This window comes from Erpetoichthys calabaricus, chromosome 17, assembly GCF_900747795.2.
Source record: "Erpetoichthys calabaricus chromosome 17, fErpCal1.3, whole genome shotgun sequence".
In the NCBI taxonomy this organism is placed as follows: Eukaryota; Metazoa; Chordata; class Cladistia; order Polypteriformes; family Polypteridae; genus Erpetoichthys; species Erpetoichthys calabaricus.
This window is the reverse complement of record NC_041410.2, coordinates 43296101-43310477: the sequence shown is the minus strand read 5'-3', so window position 1 is coordinate 43310477 and position 14377 is coordinate 43296101. Positions and strand designations below refer to the sequence as shown.

The 14377-nt window shown below is 39.9% G+C and overlaps 2 protein-coding genes across 2 annotated transcripts in view; one reads left to right on the top strand and one right to left on the bottom strand.

The window, feature by feature from the left end:
• LOC114667240 (EGF-like repeat and discoidin I-like domain-containing protein 3) overlaps window positions 1-14377 on the bottom strand; it is a 742682-nt gene that overhangs the window by 470028 nt on the left and 258277 nt on the right. The window lies entirely within an intron of this gene.
• The window catches only part of LOC114667233 (aggrecan core protein-like), a 208133-nt gene that overhangs the window by 171930 nt on the left and 21826 nt on the right, over window positions 1-14377 (top strand). Inside the window, 3 exon segments of the mRNA XM_028822446.2 lie at window positions 11388-11410; window positions 11412-11456; window positions 11459-11549. Of these exon segments, the coding sequence (XP_028678279.2) occupies window positions 11388-11410; window positions 11412-11456; window positions 11459-11549 (159 nt within the window).

The window sequence follows — 14377 nt, the reverse complement described above, 5'->3', positions numbered from 1 at the left end:
AGCCGCTGCGTTTGACTCTGGGGCGGGCGCCACCACGTTTTGGGCCGCCGACGCATTTGACTATGGACTCTGGGGCGGGCGCCAAACTGAATGACCGTTATGTGATCTACATTACTGGCACAGTGGATTAGAGCAAATGTAGTTTACAGGTGGTGGGCTTGTTGCAGTGCGGCAGTGTGCGTGACATCCAGTTTACAACCTTCTCGTCCATATTACTAACCTTTCTGTGGCTGTGTCGTTAGCTATGGGCGGGCTCATTGCAGTGCGGCAGTGCGCGTGTGCTTCGATGTGCCCTGCGTCCATAAGCTTCGGTTAGTAATATGGATAGCAGCGACCCTAGCACTGACCCCTGTGGAACACCACTCTTAACATCGGCCAGTTCTGATGAGGTACCTCGCACCATCACCCTCTGCTTCCTGTGTCTGAGCCAATTCTGCACCCATCTAAAAACATCACCCTGAACTCCCACTTCTTTTAATTTGATGCCCAACCTCTCATGTGGCACCTTATCAAATGCTTTCTGAAAGTCCAAATAAATAATATCATATGCTCCACTTTGATCGTATCCCTCTGTTGCCTCCTCATAGAATTCCAGCATGTTAGTAAAACACGACCTCCCTCTTCTGAACACATGCTGACTGTTCAGAATAACTCCTGTCCTTGCCAGGTGTTGCTCAGTCTTATCCTTAATAATTCCTTCCATTAATTTTCCTGTGATGCATGTTAAGTTTACTAGCCTGTAGTTACTTGGATCTGCCCTGTCACCCTTTTTATATAATGGGATGATATTTACCATTTTCCAGTCCTTTGGAATCTCTCCAGTGTGCAGTGACTTCCTAAAAATAGGTGTCAAGGGTTTATATCTGTACTCGCTAGCCTCCTTAAGAACTCGAGGGTAAATATTATCTGGTCCTGGTGATTTGTTTGATTTCAGCCTATTTAATCTGAGCAGCGCTTCTCCCTCTACATTTTCCAAATCCCTCAGTACCTCCTTAGTAGTCCCTGTTACCTCTGGGAGGTTATCCACTTGCTCAGTTGTAAACACCTCAGAAAAATGTAAGTTTAGGGCATCCGCTATTTCACTGTCCGTACCTTTTAAATTCCCTTTACTATTTCTGATGCACTTGGCCTCCTCCTTGACTATTCTTTTACTACTAAAATACTGAAAGAATCTCTTAGGGTCATTTTTCGCCTTATCTGCTATATTCCTCTCCAACTGTCTTTTAGCCTCCCTGATATCCTTCTTAATGGTTGCCCTCATGTTCTCATACGCTCTACAATTCACTTTGCAGTCAATAGCACTTGTGGCCAGCCAAAGCATCCACAGAGATTCCTGCTCCATGTTTGTGGCCTTCTTTACATAGTGGCATGACAAGTAACATCATTACTGCCAATGTGTGTATGTTTTTCTGTCTCCTTTTGGGTCTTGCTGGGCCTTGTACATTCTCATGACACCTTTTTTAGCTTTCACACTTGTGCATTTTTTCAGCATGTTTTTACAGTGAGCACCATTTAACATTTAAGCATATTTTCTAACAAAAACTGTTTAAGATTATAAATTGTGCAACCTAAATCAAATTCCTGTTATCATTATGCATCAGATTTGAAAGCACTTTCTATAGTGGAAATTATTGTTTTCCATTAATTAATGATTAAACCTACCTATAGGATATAATCTGATCCTCTATTAGTTCTGCTTCTAAGTGAAAATCTTTCACATGCCTCCTTTGCAATATGAAGTGATTACAGTTTTTATTTTTTTGATTTGCTAGGGTCTGGCTGACTGAATTTTTACATTTACCCATGCTGTTGCTTTTTAATAACAAGTGATGTATTTATTATTAATTTGGACTTTTTAAGATGAAAAAGATACAGCACATTGAACTGTGAATTATTTTTTCTCACTTCTTTGTGTGATCTTTATCTTTTGGAACATAAATATATGTGGAAGAAAAGGACAGGATCTTGGAAAGAGAATTATAGAGAAAAGCCCAGTTTGACAAAATTGGAGGACAGTCCAAGGACATGTGAATAAACATGTAATGTGCTTAAACAGAGCACAGATGGCACAAAGAGTCCCATAGCAAAGTGTTTCTGAGGTGTAAGATATAAATCCTGAATGAAAATTGAATTGCTCGTGGTTAGGATTCTTATAGGCCAAGGAGATATTTTTAAATATCCATATCTACTGTCTCCTCAATCCCAATAACATGCCTTCCAATGAGGAAGCAGAGCCTGGGGACTCGGAGGTGGGCTCCCCCATCTCTGGGACTGAGGTCACCGATGTGGTCAAAAAACTCCTTGGTGACAGGGCCCCGGGGGTGGATGAGATACGCCCGGAGTTCCTCAAGGCTCTGGATGTTGTAGGGCTGTCTTGGTTGACACGTCTCTACAACATCGCATGGACATCAGGGACAGTGCCTCTGGATTGGCAGACCTGGGTGGTGGTCCCCCTCTTTAAGAAGGGGGACCAGAGGGTGTGTTCCAACTACAGAGGGATCACACTCCTCAGCCTCCCTGGAAAAGTCTATTCGGGGGTTCTGGAGAGGAGGGTCCGTCGGATAGTCGAATCTTGGATTCAGGATGAACAGTGTGGTTTTCGTCCTGGTCACAGAACAGTGGACCAGCTCTACACCCTTAGCAGAGTCCTGGAGGGTGCATGGGAGTTCGCCCAACCAGTCTACATGTGTTTTGTGGACTTGGAAAAGGCGTTCGACCGTGTCCCTCGGGGAATCCTGTGGGGGGTGCTCCGGGAGTATGGGGTACCGGACCCCCTGATAAGGGCTATTCGGTCCTTGTACAACCGGTGTCAGAGCTTGGTCCGCATTGCCGGCAGTAAGTCGAACCGGTTTCCAGTGAGAGTTGGACTCCGCCAGGGCTGCCCTTTGTCACCGATTCTGTTCATAACTTTTATGGACAGAATTTCTAGGTGCAGCCAGGGTGTTGAGGGGGTCCGGTTTGGTGGACTCAGGATTGGGTCACTGCTTTATGCAGATGATGTTGTCCTGTTTGCTTTATCAGGCTGTGATCTTCAGCTCTCTCTGGATCGGTTCGCAGCTGAGTGTGAAGCGGCTGGGATGGGAATCAGCACCTCCAAATCCGAGACCATGGTCCTCAGCCGGAAAAGGGTGGATTGCCCTCTCAGGGTTGGGAGCGAGATCCTGCCTCAAGTGGAGGAGTTCAAGTATCTCGGGGTCTTGTTCACGAGTGAAGGAAGGATGGAGCGTGAGATCGACAGGTGGATCGGTGCGGCGTCCGCAGTGATGCGGGCTCTGCATCGGTCTGTCGTGGTGAAAAAGGAGCTGAGCCGTAAGGCAAAACTCTCAATTTACCAGTTGATCTATGTTCCTACCCTCACCTATGGTCATGAGCTATGGGTAGTGACTGAAAGAACGAGATTGCGAATACAAGCGGCTGAAATGAGTTTCCTCCGCAGGGTGTCTGGGCTCTCCCTTAAAGATAGGGTGAGAAGCTCAGTCATCCGGGAGGGGCTCAGAGTAGGACCGCTACTCCTGTCTATCGAGAGGAGTCAGATGAGGTGGCTCGGGCATCTGATCAGGATGCCTCCTGGACGTCTCCCTGGTGAGGTGTTCCGGGCACGTCCAACCGGGAGGAGGCCCCGGGGAAGACCCAGGACACGCTGGAGGGCTATGTCTCCCGGCTGGCCTGGGAATGCCTCGGGATTCACCCGGAAGAGCTAGAAGAAGTGGCCGGGGAGAGGGAAGTCTGGGCATCTCTGCTCAAGCTGCTGCCCTCGCAACCCGACCTCGGATAAGCGGAAGAGGATGGATGGATGGATGGCATATCTACTGTCCATTGAGATTCTGAGGTGTAAGGTATAAATTTCTGGGGATTACAATTCTTAGAGGCCAAGGAGATTTTGTTAAATATCCATATCTTCTCTCCATGGAAATTGAGAGGAAACATAATGAGACAGATGTACTAATATGCCTGACACTGTCCTTACCAGAAGAAGTGTGTGTTGTGCTACTGCTCTGTGAGAGTTAGTTAAAAACAAATTTTGTTTCTAAAAAGTAAGGAACCATACAGGAATTTTTAAAGATTAGTTTCATTTAGAAGGGTTTTCTGTTTTTTTTTTTTTCCACCTGCATAGAAGCAAAGGTCACTGAGATTTTGGAAGAATTACTTGTATTCAAAACTAGCGTGTGCTAGTCATGGCACAGTGCAGTGCAGTGGAGTAGGAAGTAGTTGGAGAAAGAAGCTGCAGAAACTAACATTCCCTAAGTATATAACTGGCATTGTAATCTTGAATAATTTAAAGTAATAGCAATTCCTTACTGGGATAGAAGTTAAGGCATATAAAGAAGAATTGGCTACAGCACAATATATCACTCAAACAGTAGCGTGTTAGCACTACTAGAAATTGAGGGCATTAACATTCATTCATAAGGAAGAAAACATTTATTTTGAGTTCAGGTTTGTGAAAAACTTCTAATCGATTAACAGAGGGTCTCCACGGTTTGTAAACAGGCATCTAGTGAGGGAGCGCTGATTAAGTACAACTGGCACTAGAAACAAACAAGTGAATAAGGAAATTACTAGCAGCAGATATTCAGTAAGTGAGTTTTCTTAAGAAATAAGTAGTGTATAAAAAGTTTTACTTGACAGACCAGTTCTTAGCAGTTAGAAAAGTTAGTGCAGTTAAGAGAGTGACAGCATGAGGGCTATTTAATAGAAAGGAATACAAACGCTGTAAATAGAGAGCTTCAAAGTACGGAAGTTATAAGAGCGGTATAAAGTTAGAAAAACAGACAGGGAAAAAGTAAAGTTAATAACTTCAAAAAAAGACACACAGAAGGCAGTTGAGGAGAAGAATATTACAGGAGCTTAAGTGGCCAGAAGGTGTTAAATAAGTGCAGTTGTTCTTAAATCTATTAATTTATTAATTTTAAAATTTTAAGTTAAATCTTTATGTAATAAAAAAAGTTAAGCAGTTTAGTAATCCAAAGCCAAATTTTAAAAATGACACCAGTGCAATGTAAATCCCCTTGGATGTTAGACGATTTAAAGGATGGCTTGGATGGGTTACTTTACCTTGAAGGTAGTAGATGGCAGAAGATCTGCAGTAGATGGCCGGTGATCCCACACCTCAAAGCTCAGGTTCACTGAACTGAAGGAGGAAGTGGTTGGCTTGCATTGTAGTAGAGAATTAGCGGACTTGGCCCAGGTGTCCTTTAGAGAGAGAGTACACACTGCTAAGGTGGAGGGGGAGAAGACTCCAGACCATACAGGTAAAGATAGGTGGATCACTGTTGCAAGTTACAAAGCAAAGGATGCACCCTGTCCTGGGGAATAAACCCCAGAATTACAAGTGTCAAGCCTTTTTCAGGTCCTTACAGCGCTGGGTGGTGTGTCAGAAAATTCTGAGGTGGTAAGCAGGTAAAACCAGTTCCCAGAAAGAAAGTGGTTGTTACAGTAGGGGACTCAATCATTAGGAGAATTGAAGTGAAGGTTTGCTCTAGAGACACAGAGTCTCGCACAATGTGTTGCCTTCCAGGTGCACAGATGGAAGACCTCCCTGCAAGGGTGGAAATGCCCTTACTCAAAGCAGGAGTGGATCTAGTTGCCATTGACCATGTTGGAACAAATGACATATAAGGGCAAGCTGTCAGTTCTGAAATCCAGATTTCAAGCTTTAGATGCCAGGCTGAGGAATAGAACTAACAAAGTAGTCTTCTTTAAAGTTCTGCCTGTGCAATGTGCCAGTCCAGGTAAGTCCATGTGATTTAAATCTTGGTGTAGGATAGAAGGGTATAGTTTTATGGGGCATTGGAACTTCTTTTGAAATAAATTGGACCTGTTCTGCTGCAACATGTTACTTTTGAACCAGAGGGGCACCGATGTGTTGGGCAGACGTATGAGTAAGTTGGTTGAGGATTGCTTAAACTAGGGAATGGAAGGACAGGGAGTTTAGTAAGGGCCAGATTCAGAACTGTATATGAACAATAGTGTGAAAACAAATATAGTAACGTAAATTCTAACCCAGAGTTTAAGTGTAAAAGTAAAATAAGTAACACATTAAAAGAAAGCTTGCCTTAATTCTAGAATCATTAGGAATAAAGCAAATGAGTTAGAGTTATATGTAGCTAATCATAATTGTGATATCATGGCAAAAACAGAAACCAGGTTAAAAAACAAAGATGGGATGAATATAACATAGATGGATACACATTATTTAGGAAGGATAGACAGAAAAGAAAAGAAGGGGAAAGATTGCTGTCTATGTAAAACAGAATGTAAATGCATGTTTTCTTCACTTGGAAGATTAGCTTCATCTTAGTGAGGATGTCTGGATTCATTTGGAAAGCAATAGGCCTTATTTTAGGAGTGTGCTATAGACTCCCCATTTCAACACTCATCTTTTTAATAATATTAGAAAGCCACATTTACAAGGGGATATCACAGTCATGGGAGATTTTAAGTACCTGAATATTAAATTAAATTACCTTGGAAATAGTGGAGTACAAGAGCAAGTGTTTATAGACGTAATCACTGTATGTTAAAGCACCAATATGGGTAGAAGTCTTTCTATATTTAGTACTTTGAAATTAGGATAGAATTCAGGGTGTGGAAGTTATTGAACCACTAGGGTTAAGTGACCATAATATAATACAATTTTCAGTGTTTTGGCAGAGCATGGATGCAAAGACTAAAACTGTTAAGTTTAGCTTTAGTATGTCAAATATTGAACACATGCTTCCCGATCTAGGGAGGATAGACCGGGATAAGCTTTTAAGTGTGGAGACAGTCGAGGAGGAGTGGAACATGTTTAAAAAATGCAGGACAGTTACATACCAAAATTTGAATTAGCAGGAAATTAAAAAAAAATCTTCGCAGTGGGTTAATAAAGAGTTGAAAAAGAAGCTGCAAAGGAAAAAAAAACAACTCTATAAGGAGTGTAAGACTTATAACTCTAATGTGAATCATATAGCGTATCAGAGCATGAGGGCAATCATATAGGACATTAGTGAAGCTAAAAGGCAGTTAGAGAGGGCTATATCTTACATAGAATTATATATAATCTTACAAAACAGGTACATCCTGAAATGTGGAATTAGTAGTAAATTTTTAAAAACTCTGCAGTAGGTAAATAAAGAGATTAAAAAAGAAAAAACAACAGCTTTAAAGACACATGAGACTAATGACACCAATGCAATTTGTAAAGCGTATGAGAGTATGAGGGCAACCATGAAGAAGAATATTAAAGAAGCTAAAAAGCAGTTAGAGATGAATATTGTGGGAAAGGGTGAAAGATGACCCAAAGAGATTCTTTCAGTATTTTAGTAGTGAAAAGTCAAGCAAAATGACACCTTTTACTGGCAAACTAAAAAGATTACAATATGCAAGCTTTTGAGGCAACTCAGGCCCCTTCTTCAGGCAAGAAGAAGGGGCCTGAGTTGCCTCGAAAGCTTGCATATTATAATCTTTTTAGTTAGCCAATAAAAGGTGTCATTTTGCTTGACTTTTCTCTATATTCATAATGGCTAACACGGTACAACACCCTAGTATTACAGTATTTTAGTAGTAAAAGAAAAGTCAAGGAGGAGGTGAACTGTAGGTGTGGTGTATCAGGAAAAGTAAAGAGGAATTAAAATATGCAGACATTGAAACAGGAGGTGCTTTAAACTTGCATTTTTCTGAGGTCTTCACATGTGAGGAAGTGCATAACATCTCAGCGATAATAGAGACTACTAAGGGGGTATTGAATGATTTGAAAATTGTAGAGAAAGAAGTACTGCTCAGATTAAATAGGCTGAAATCATACATATCACCAGGACCAGATAATATTTATCCTTGAGTGCTTAAGGAAGTTAGTGAGTACAACTATAAATACTTATTACAAATATATATTAATGCATATTTTTACGAAGTCATTGCTCACTGGATCATGCATGAAAAGGACCTTTATTTAAATTGGGTGAAGTTAAGAGTGTTATCCCTTAGAGGTCAGTGTAAGGGCCGCTTCTATTTTTAATATATATAAATGATTTGAATAGGAATATAAATAACAAGTTGGTTAAGTTTTCCAATGATACCAAGCTAGGTAGATAATCTAGAATCTGTTGAAGCATTACTGAGGGTCTTGGACGGCATACTGGCTTGGGCAGATTCGTGGCAGATGAAATTTTATATGTTAATATAAAGTATTACAAGTAGGAAGTTAAATGTTAGATTTGAATATATAATAGGAGAGCTGAAAATTGAAAGTACACCTTATGAGAAGGAGATAGGAGTAATAGTGGACTCATCACTATCAACTTCCTGACAGTGTTCAGAAACCATTCAGAAGGCTAACAGAATGTTTGGTTATATGGTGCGATGTATAAAGTACAAGTCAAAGGAGGTTATGTTCAAGTATTATAACACACTGGTGAAGCCCCTTCTGGAGTACTGTGTGCAGTTTTGTTCTCCAGGCTACATAAAAGACATTGAAGCACTAGACAAAGTACAGAGAGGAGCAAGTAGGGTGAATCCAGGAGAAAATATTAAAACAGCTGAGTCTTTTCAGTTTAAGCAAAAGGACATTTAGAGTTGCCATGATTGAGGTGTTTACAATCATGAAGGAACCGTCCAGTGGATCGAGACTGTTACTTTAAAATGAGTAGAACAAGAACACAGTTAGAAACTTGTTAAGGGTAAATTTTCATAAACATCAGGAAGTTTTTCTTCACACAGAGAACTATAGACTAGTGGAATAAGTTGCCAAGTAGTGTGTCAGACAGTAATACTATAGGGACTTCAAAACTAGACTAGATGTTTATTTTGGTCAAAATAAGTTGATAGGACTGATGAGCTTTGTTGGGCTGAATGGCCTGTTCTTGTTTAATTTTTTGTAAAGTTCTTATAATCTAAAAAGTATAGAATTCCAGGATAGAGAGTGAGTAGAAGGGAGTTCATGAGACCAAATAGAGTACACCAAATAGAGTAGCGATAGGAAACCCCAGTTATCATTGCATACATTTTGGAAACTGTTTTTTTCTCCAAACACAGAGATGAAATGCCTCATAAATATAGTGGATGCAGGAGAGGCTGGGAGGACAATGTGACACCATATGATTTCAGGACTGGTCTTAGTTCAAGATAAAAGAAAAAAGAAGTGGAGAGGAAGATACTTTAGCTCTTAGCAGGAGGAAGAAATGTCAAAGGAATAAATAAGTGGTCACCTCCACTATTAAGGGCTCCATTATGAAAGTTGGACAGGAGCCTAAATATCTCTCATGACTACATCATATTTTTAAAGCATATGAAATCAAAGGACCAAACTTAAAAATAAAATTGAGGCTTAGTTTTCACTGTGGAAATAGGGAGTATGGATGGGGAGTTAAATGTCATGACAGAGTGCAAGCAGGTGTAATAAACCAGTTACATTGTTCGTGAAGAGTAAAAGCACAGTGATACAGGTGCAGGTTTGGCTGAGACACCCCTGGTTCAGATCTATTCCAAATCAAAGTAGAATGTTTGAGGTCTAAAATTTCATTTGGGGAGAAAGAGTAAGCATTATACTAAAAAAATTAAAATGAGGTACAATATTAAGTTTAATAATTGCTAAACAAGAACGAAAGGATAAAAAAAGAGTAGACCAATAATTTAGGGAATCCCTAACCCCATTTAACACATGGTGACAGTTGTAAACTATGGTATAATGAAGCACAATAGAGATTTCGATACCTAGGTATTTGATCAAAGCTGCAGTTGGGATAGACAAGGGGCAAGAAACTTGCTAACAGAGACCATTAAGAGGACGGAGAATAGATTTATACCAATTTATCTTATATCCAGCTAAGATTGCCAGATTACATCTTGCCTAAAGAAGGGGTATGATTTGCCTCGAAAGCTTGTATATTGTAATCTTTCTAGCCAATAAAAGGTGTCATTTTGCTTAACTTCTCACTACCCCCAGAGACAAATAAAGTTCTATCTAAGATCTCAGTGGAAAAAGTCAAGAACAAGTGTAAAATCAAACAGAGAACTCCCCAAACAAGTAAAATATCATCAGTATGTAAAGAAATTTTGCAATGTGTATTATACATAGTTATAGATATAAAAATTCAGAGCTGTGAAAGGCAAAGGCTACAGGCTCCAGAGAAAAATTACAGAATAGGGGGATAGAGGGCAACATTGCCTGGCAAATTTATACATAAGGAAAGGATGGGAAATATTTTAATTAGTTAATAAAACTGCAGAATGGGGAATAAAATGTTTAACTGAATTAAAATAGCATCCTCCAAAATCAATCTATTCAATAACTTTGCTGCCAAGTACAAAATTTCCCCTTGGGATTAATAAAGTATCTATCTATCTATCTATCTATCTATCTATCTATCTATCTATCTATCTATCTATCTATCTATCTATCTATCTATCTATCTATCTATCTATCTATCTATCTATCTATCTATCTATCTATCTATCTATCTATCTATCTATCTCAGAACAGCAGTAAGGCAGGGTAGAGTTGGAGCAGAATCAATAATATATAACATATATTGTCAGGACCTTGATGAAACTTGGTAAAGCCTGTCTGGCCTAGGCATATCAATTTCTGGATGACAGCTTGGAGATGTTGAGCAAGTACTTTTGCTAGCAATTTCATATCAGAATTTATAAGAGAATGAGCAGAGCAGTCACAGTGATTTTTCCCCTGTTTGGGAAGCAATGTGATCATGGCTTGATTTATTAATGGAGGCAATTAGAAAATTTGAAATTTACAATTTGGCAATTTGTAAATCATGGAAATTGCTGAGTTTTACATTTTAAAAGGTTGGGTCAGATAATTGACAACAAGAAACCAACAGGTGTACAGTTGGCAAACCATCTAAAACTGAGGCTTTCCCATTACTCTTGGAATCCAAACAATTGGAGCTAGTGACAGAGCGATAAACATATAGTCTGGACTGGTATTAAAAGTGAGGAGCAAAAAAAGGGTATTCTTTGGATGAGGGGGTCAATAAGCTCCTTGAGCTTTCCTACGTATTCAGGTATCTACTGCTCTTCTTCTGCCTTCTGCTAATTCAACTGGTTTATCCCTCTGCAGAACACAACGAATGCTATGATTAGCTACACAGACACTGTCATTGTTTGATTCCTGGTTAAACATAACCAATACAGTTACTTACATTAGTTGATCAATTTTTTGAAGCTAGCCTTAGTAATGTCTTGATGTCATAGATGTGGGAAGGTTAGACAAGCTGAGAGATCAAACTGTTTCCATGCTTCTGTATAAAGCATCATTTAAAAAACAAGATAATTTTTCCTCAACTATAAAGAAATTTTAGTACTACAAAGATCTTTACACACGCCATCCATTCCTAAAAAAATTGCCAATTGTTTTCTCTTACTTTACTTCCTAAAAATTATTTATCTAGATTTGCAGACTTGTGAGGAAGGCCTGGGTAAAGTTCCAAGGAAACTGCTACCGTCACTTCTCAGAAAAGGGAGACCCTGGGTGGATGCAGAGCGAAAATGCAGAGATTTCACTTCCCACTTGGCCAGCATCATCACCCCAGAGGAGCAGGAATTTGTTAACCGTGAGTACACACTACTAATTTAGGATACTATTATGTTAATCAGTGTAAAAATATGCTGTTTAGCTATGTATCTAAAGCAGTCTATTTTATGTGTATGTAACTTATTTAATTAGCTGTGTTACCTGGCTTCTCCTGAAAAAATTTCTAAGACAATGGTCCTCAGTTAAAGTGTCACTAGTTAATCAGATGCATCAGAAGAACTATGTAACCAGCTAACTGCTTTTCTGTATACAAACTCCTTTCTTTTGAAAATGGTACATACAATTATTCACGAGTAAAACATTCCTTCTGTTGATCAGTTACAGCTTTTGTTAGTGACTGACCTTGGCTTTTCTTAATGGTCATTGAAAACAATTTTACAGTAAACTGTATTCTTTCAAATTCAAGCAGGTAATACGTTGACTAATACAACCTGTATAAATGATAGCTTCAATCTGAGTGAAGTGTAACACTTTGATCTGTATTCCAATATTCTTACAAAGTCTTGGAGGGTAAAAGCAACACAAACATTGAAACAAGCCTAGTGTATGGGAACAACTTACTGCAGAGAAAATGGGGAGCTAAAATTAGAACCAGTAAGAACTGAAATAACCCCCCAAAAATTTACAAAATGAGAAATGATAGAAACTAAAATAAAAAGAAGGTCAAGCTGCAAATTCCAACTTGCAATGAGCACTACCTACATATCATACAATGGCAAGCGAACTGAACTAAGCTGGGCTTCAGATGAGGGCTTTTACTTTGTCCACTCAAGAATCTGTTTTCGAGTTCACCACCACATGTTCTAGGGATTTTAAAATCAAAGAAATTTGGCAAATGTGGCTGGACATTAACCACTGGGAGTTGACGTGCAGCATCCATTCTCCTGTTTAGTATTACATCAGTTTTTTTATAATTATTTTTGGATTTTTCCCACTTCCTGTGCGCTTGATCTCTCTCTCTCTTTCGCTTGATCTATGCTAGGCAGGCACAAAGAAACTTTTTTCATGTTATAGTACTAATGACAAAATTTTGACGTGAAATGTATAAGAAGACTGAAGTCCAAATATCAAATAAACACTTTGGTGATTCTTGCACTGGCTTTAGTCTCTTTCTGATTCTGATCTCCTAGCCTATTACCACCACTTTATGCTGCACTGTTATACTTTTCCCATTTATGACCTTACAATTCTTTAACTCTTTCAAATGAGATCTTCTACAAATTACAAAGTCTTTTTGGCTTCCCTTCCCCCACTACTGCAAGTCACAGGCTTCTTCTTCCTTTTTCGGCTGCTTCCATTAGGGGTTGCCACAGCGGATCATCTTTTTCCATATCTTTCTGTCCCCTGCATCTTGCTCTGTTACACCCATCACCTGCATGTCCTCTCTCACCACATCCGTAAACCTTCGCTTAGACCTTCCTCTTTTCCTCTTCCCTGGCAGCTCTATCCTTAGCATCCTTCTCCCAATATACCCAGCATCTCTCCTCTGCACATGTCCAAACCAATGCAATCTCACCTCTCTGACTTTGGCTCCCAACCATTCAACTTGAGCTGACCCTCTAATGTACTCATTTCTAATCCTATCCATCCTCATCACAACCAATGCAAATCTTAACATCTTTAACTCTGCTACCTCCAGTTCTGTCTCCTGCTTTCTGGTCAGTGCCACCGTCTCCAACCCATATAACATAGCTGGTCTCACTACCGTTCTGTAGACCTTCCCTTTCACTCTTGCTGATACCTGTCACATATTACTCCTGACACTTTTCTCCACGCATTCCACCCTGCCACCCATTTCACCTCTCTTCCACAATCCCCATTACTCTATACTGTTGATCCCAAGTATTTAAAGTCATCCACCTTCACCAACTCTACACCCTACATCCTCACAATTCCACTGATCTCCCTCTCATTTACACACATCTATTCTGTCTTGTTCCTACTGACCTTCATTCCTCTCCTCTCTAGAGCATATCTCCTCCTCTCCAGGGTCTCCTCAACCTGCTCCCTACTATCGCTACAGATCACAATGTCATCAGCAAACACCATAGTCCACGGGGACTCCTGTCTAATCTCGTCTGTCAACCTGTCCATCACCATTGCAAATAAGAAAGGGCTCAGAGCCGATCCCTGATGTAATCCCACCTCCACGTTGAATGCATCCGTCACTCCTACCGCAGACCTCACCACTGTAACACTTCCCTCATACATATCCTGTACATCTCTTACATACTTCTCTGCCACTCCCGACTTCCTCATGCAATAGCACAACTTCTCTCGAGGTACCCTGTCATATGCTTTCTCCAGGTTCACAACGACGCAATGCAACTCCTTCTGGCCTTCTCTATACTTCTCCATCAACATACTCAGGGCAAACATTACATCTGTGGTGCTCTTTCTTGGCATGAAACCGTACTGCTGCTCACTAATCATCACCTCACTTCTTAACCTAGCTTCCACTACTCTTTCCCATAACTTCATGTTGTTGCTTATAAAGAAAAAAGAAATAATTCAATTTACATTGCTGTTAATGAGTTAAAAACCCAACCCCAAATATCAATCGACCGGGATTCTACTGTTAACTGAGTTCAAAATGGAACTGCTGCATATGTGACAAAATGGCAGTTTTAAAGTCTGGCAGAGGAAATCAGGCCATCGAGGACAGAACCGAAATGAAAATGAAAATGTAGTAATGTGAATGAAGCCTAAACCTTCCATCAGCTATGTAGTCTTGCAAACATGAACATTCTATTCTATTTCATATTTAAACTATGCAAATTACTAATAACACAAGGAAAGGATGTAAAAAGAAATATGCAGCATATGCAATAAATGTCTTAGAATTTA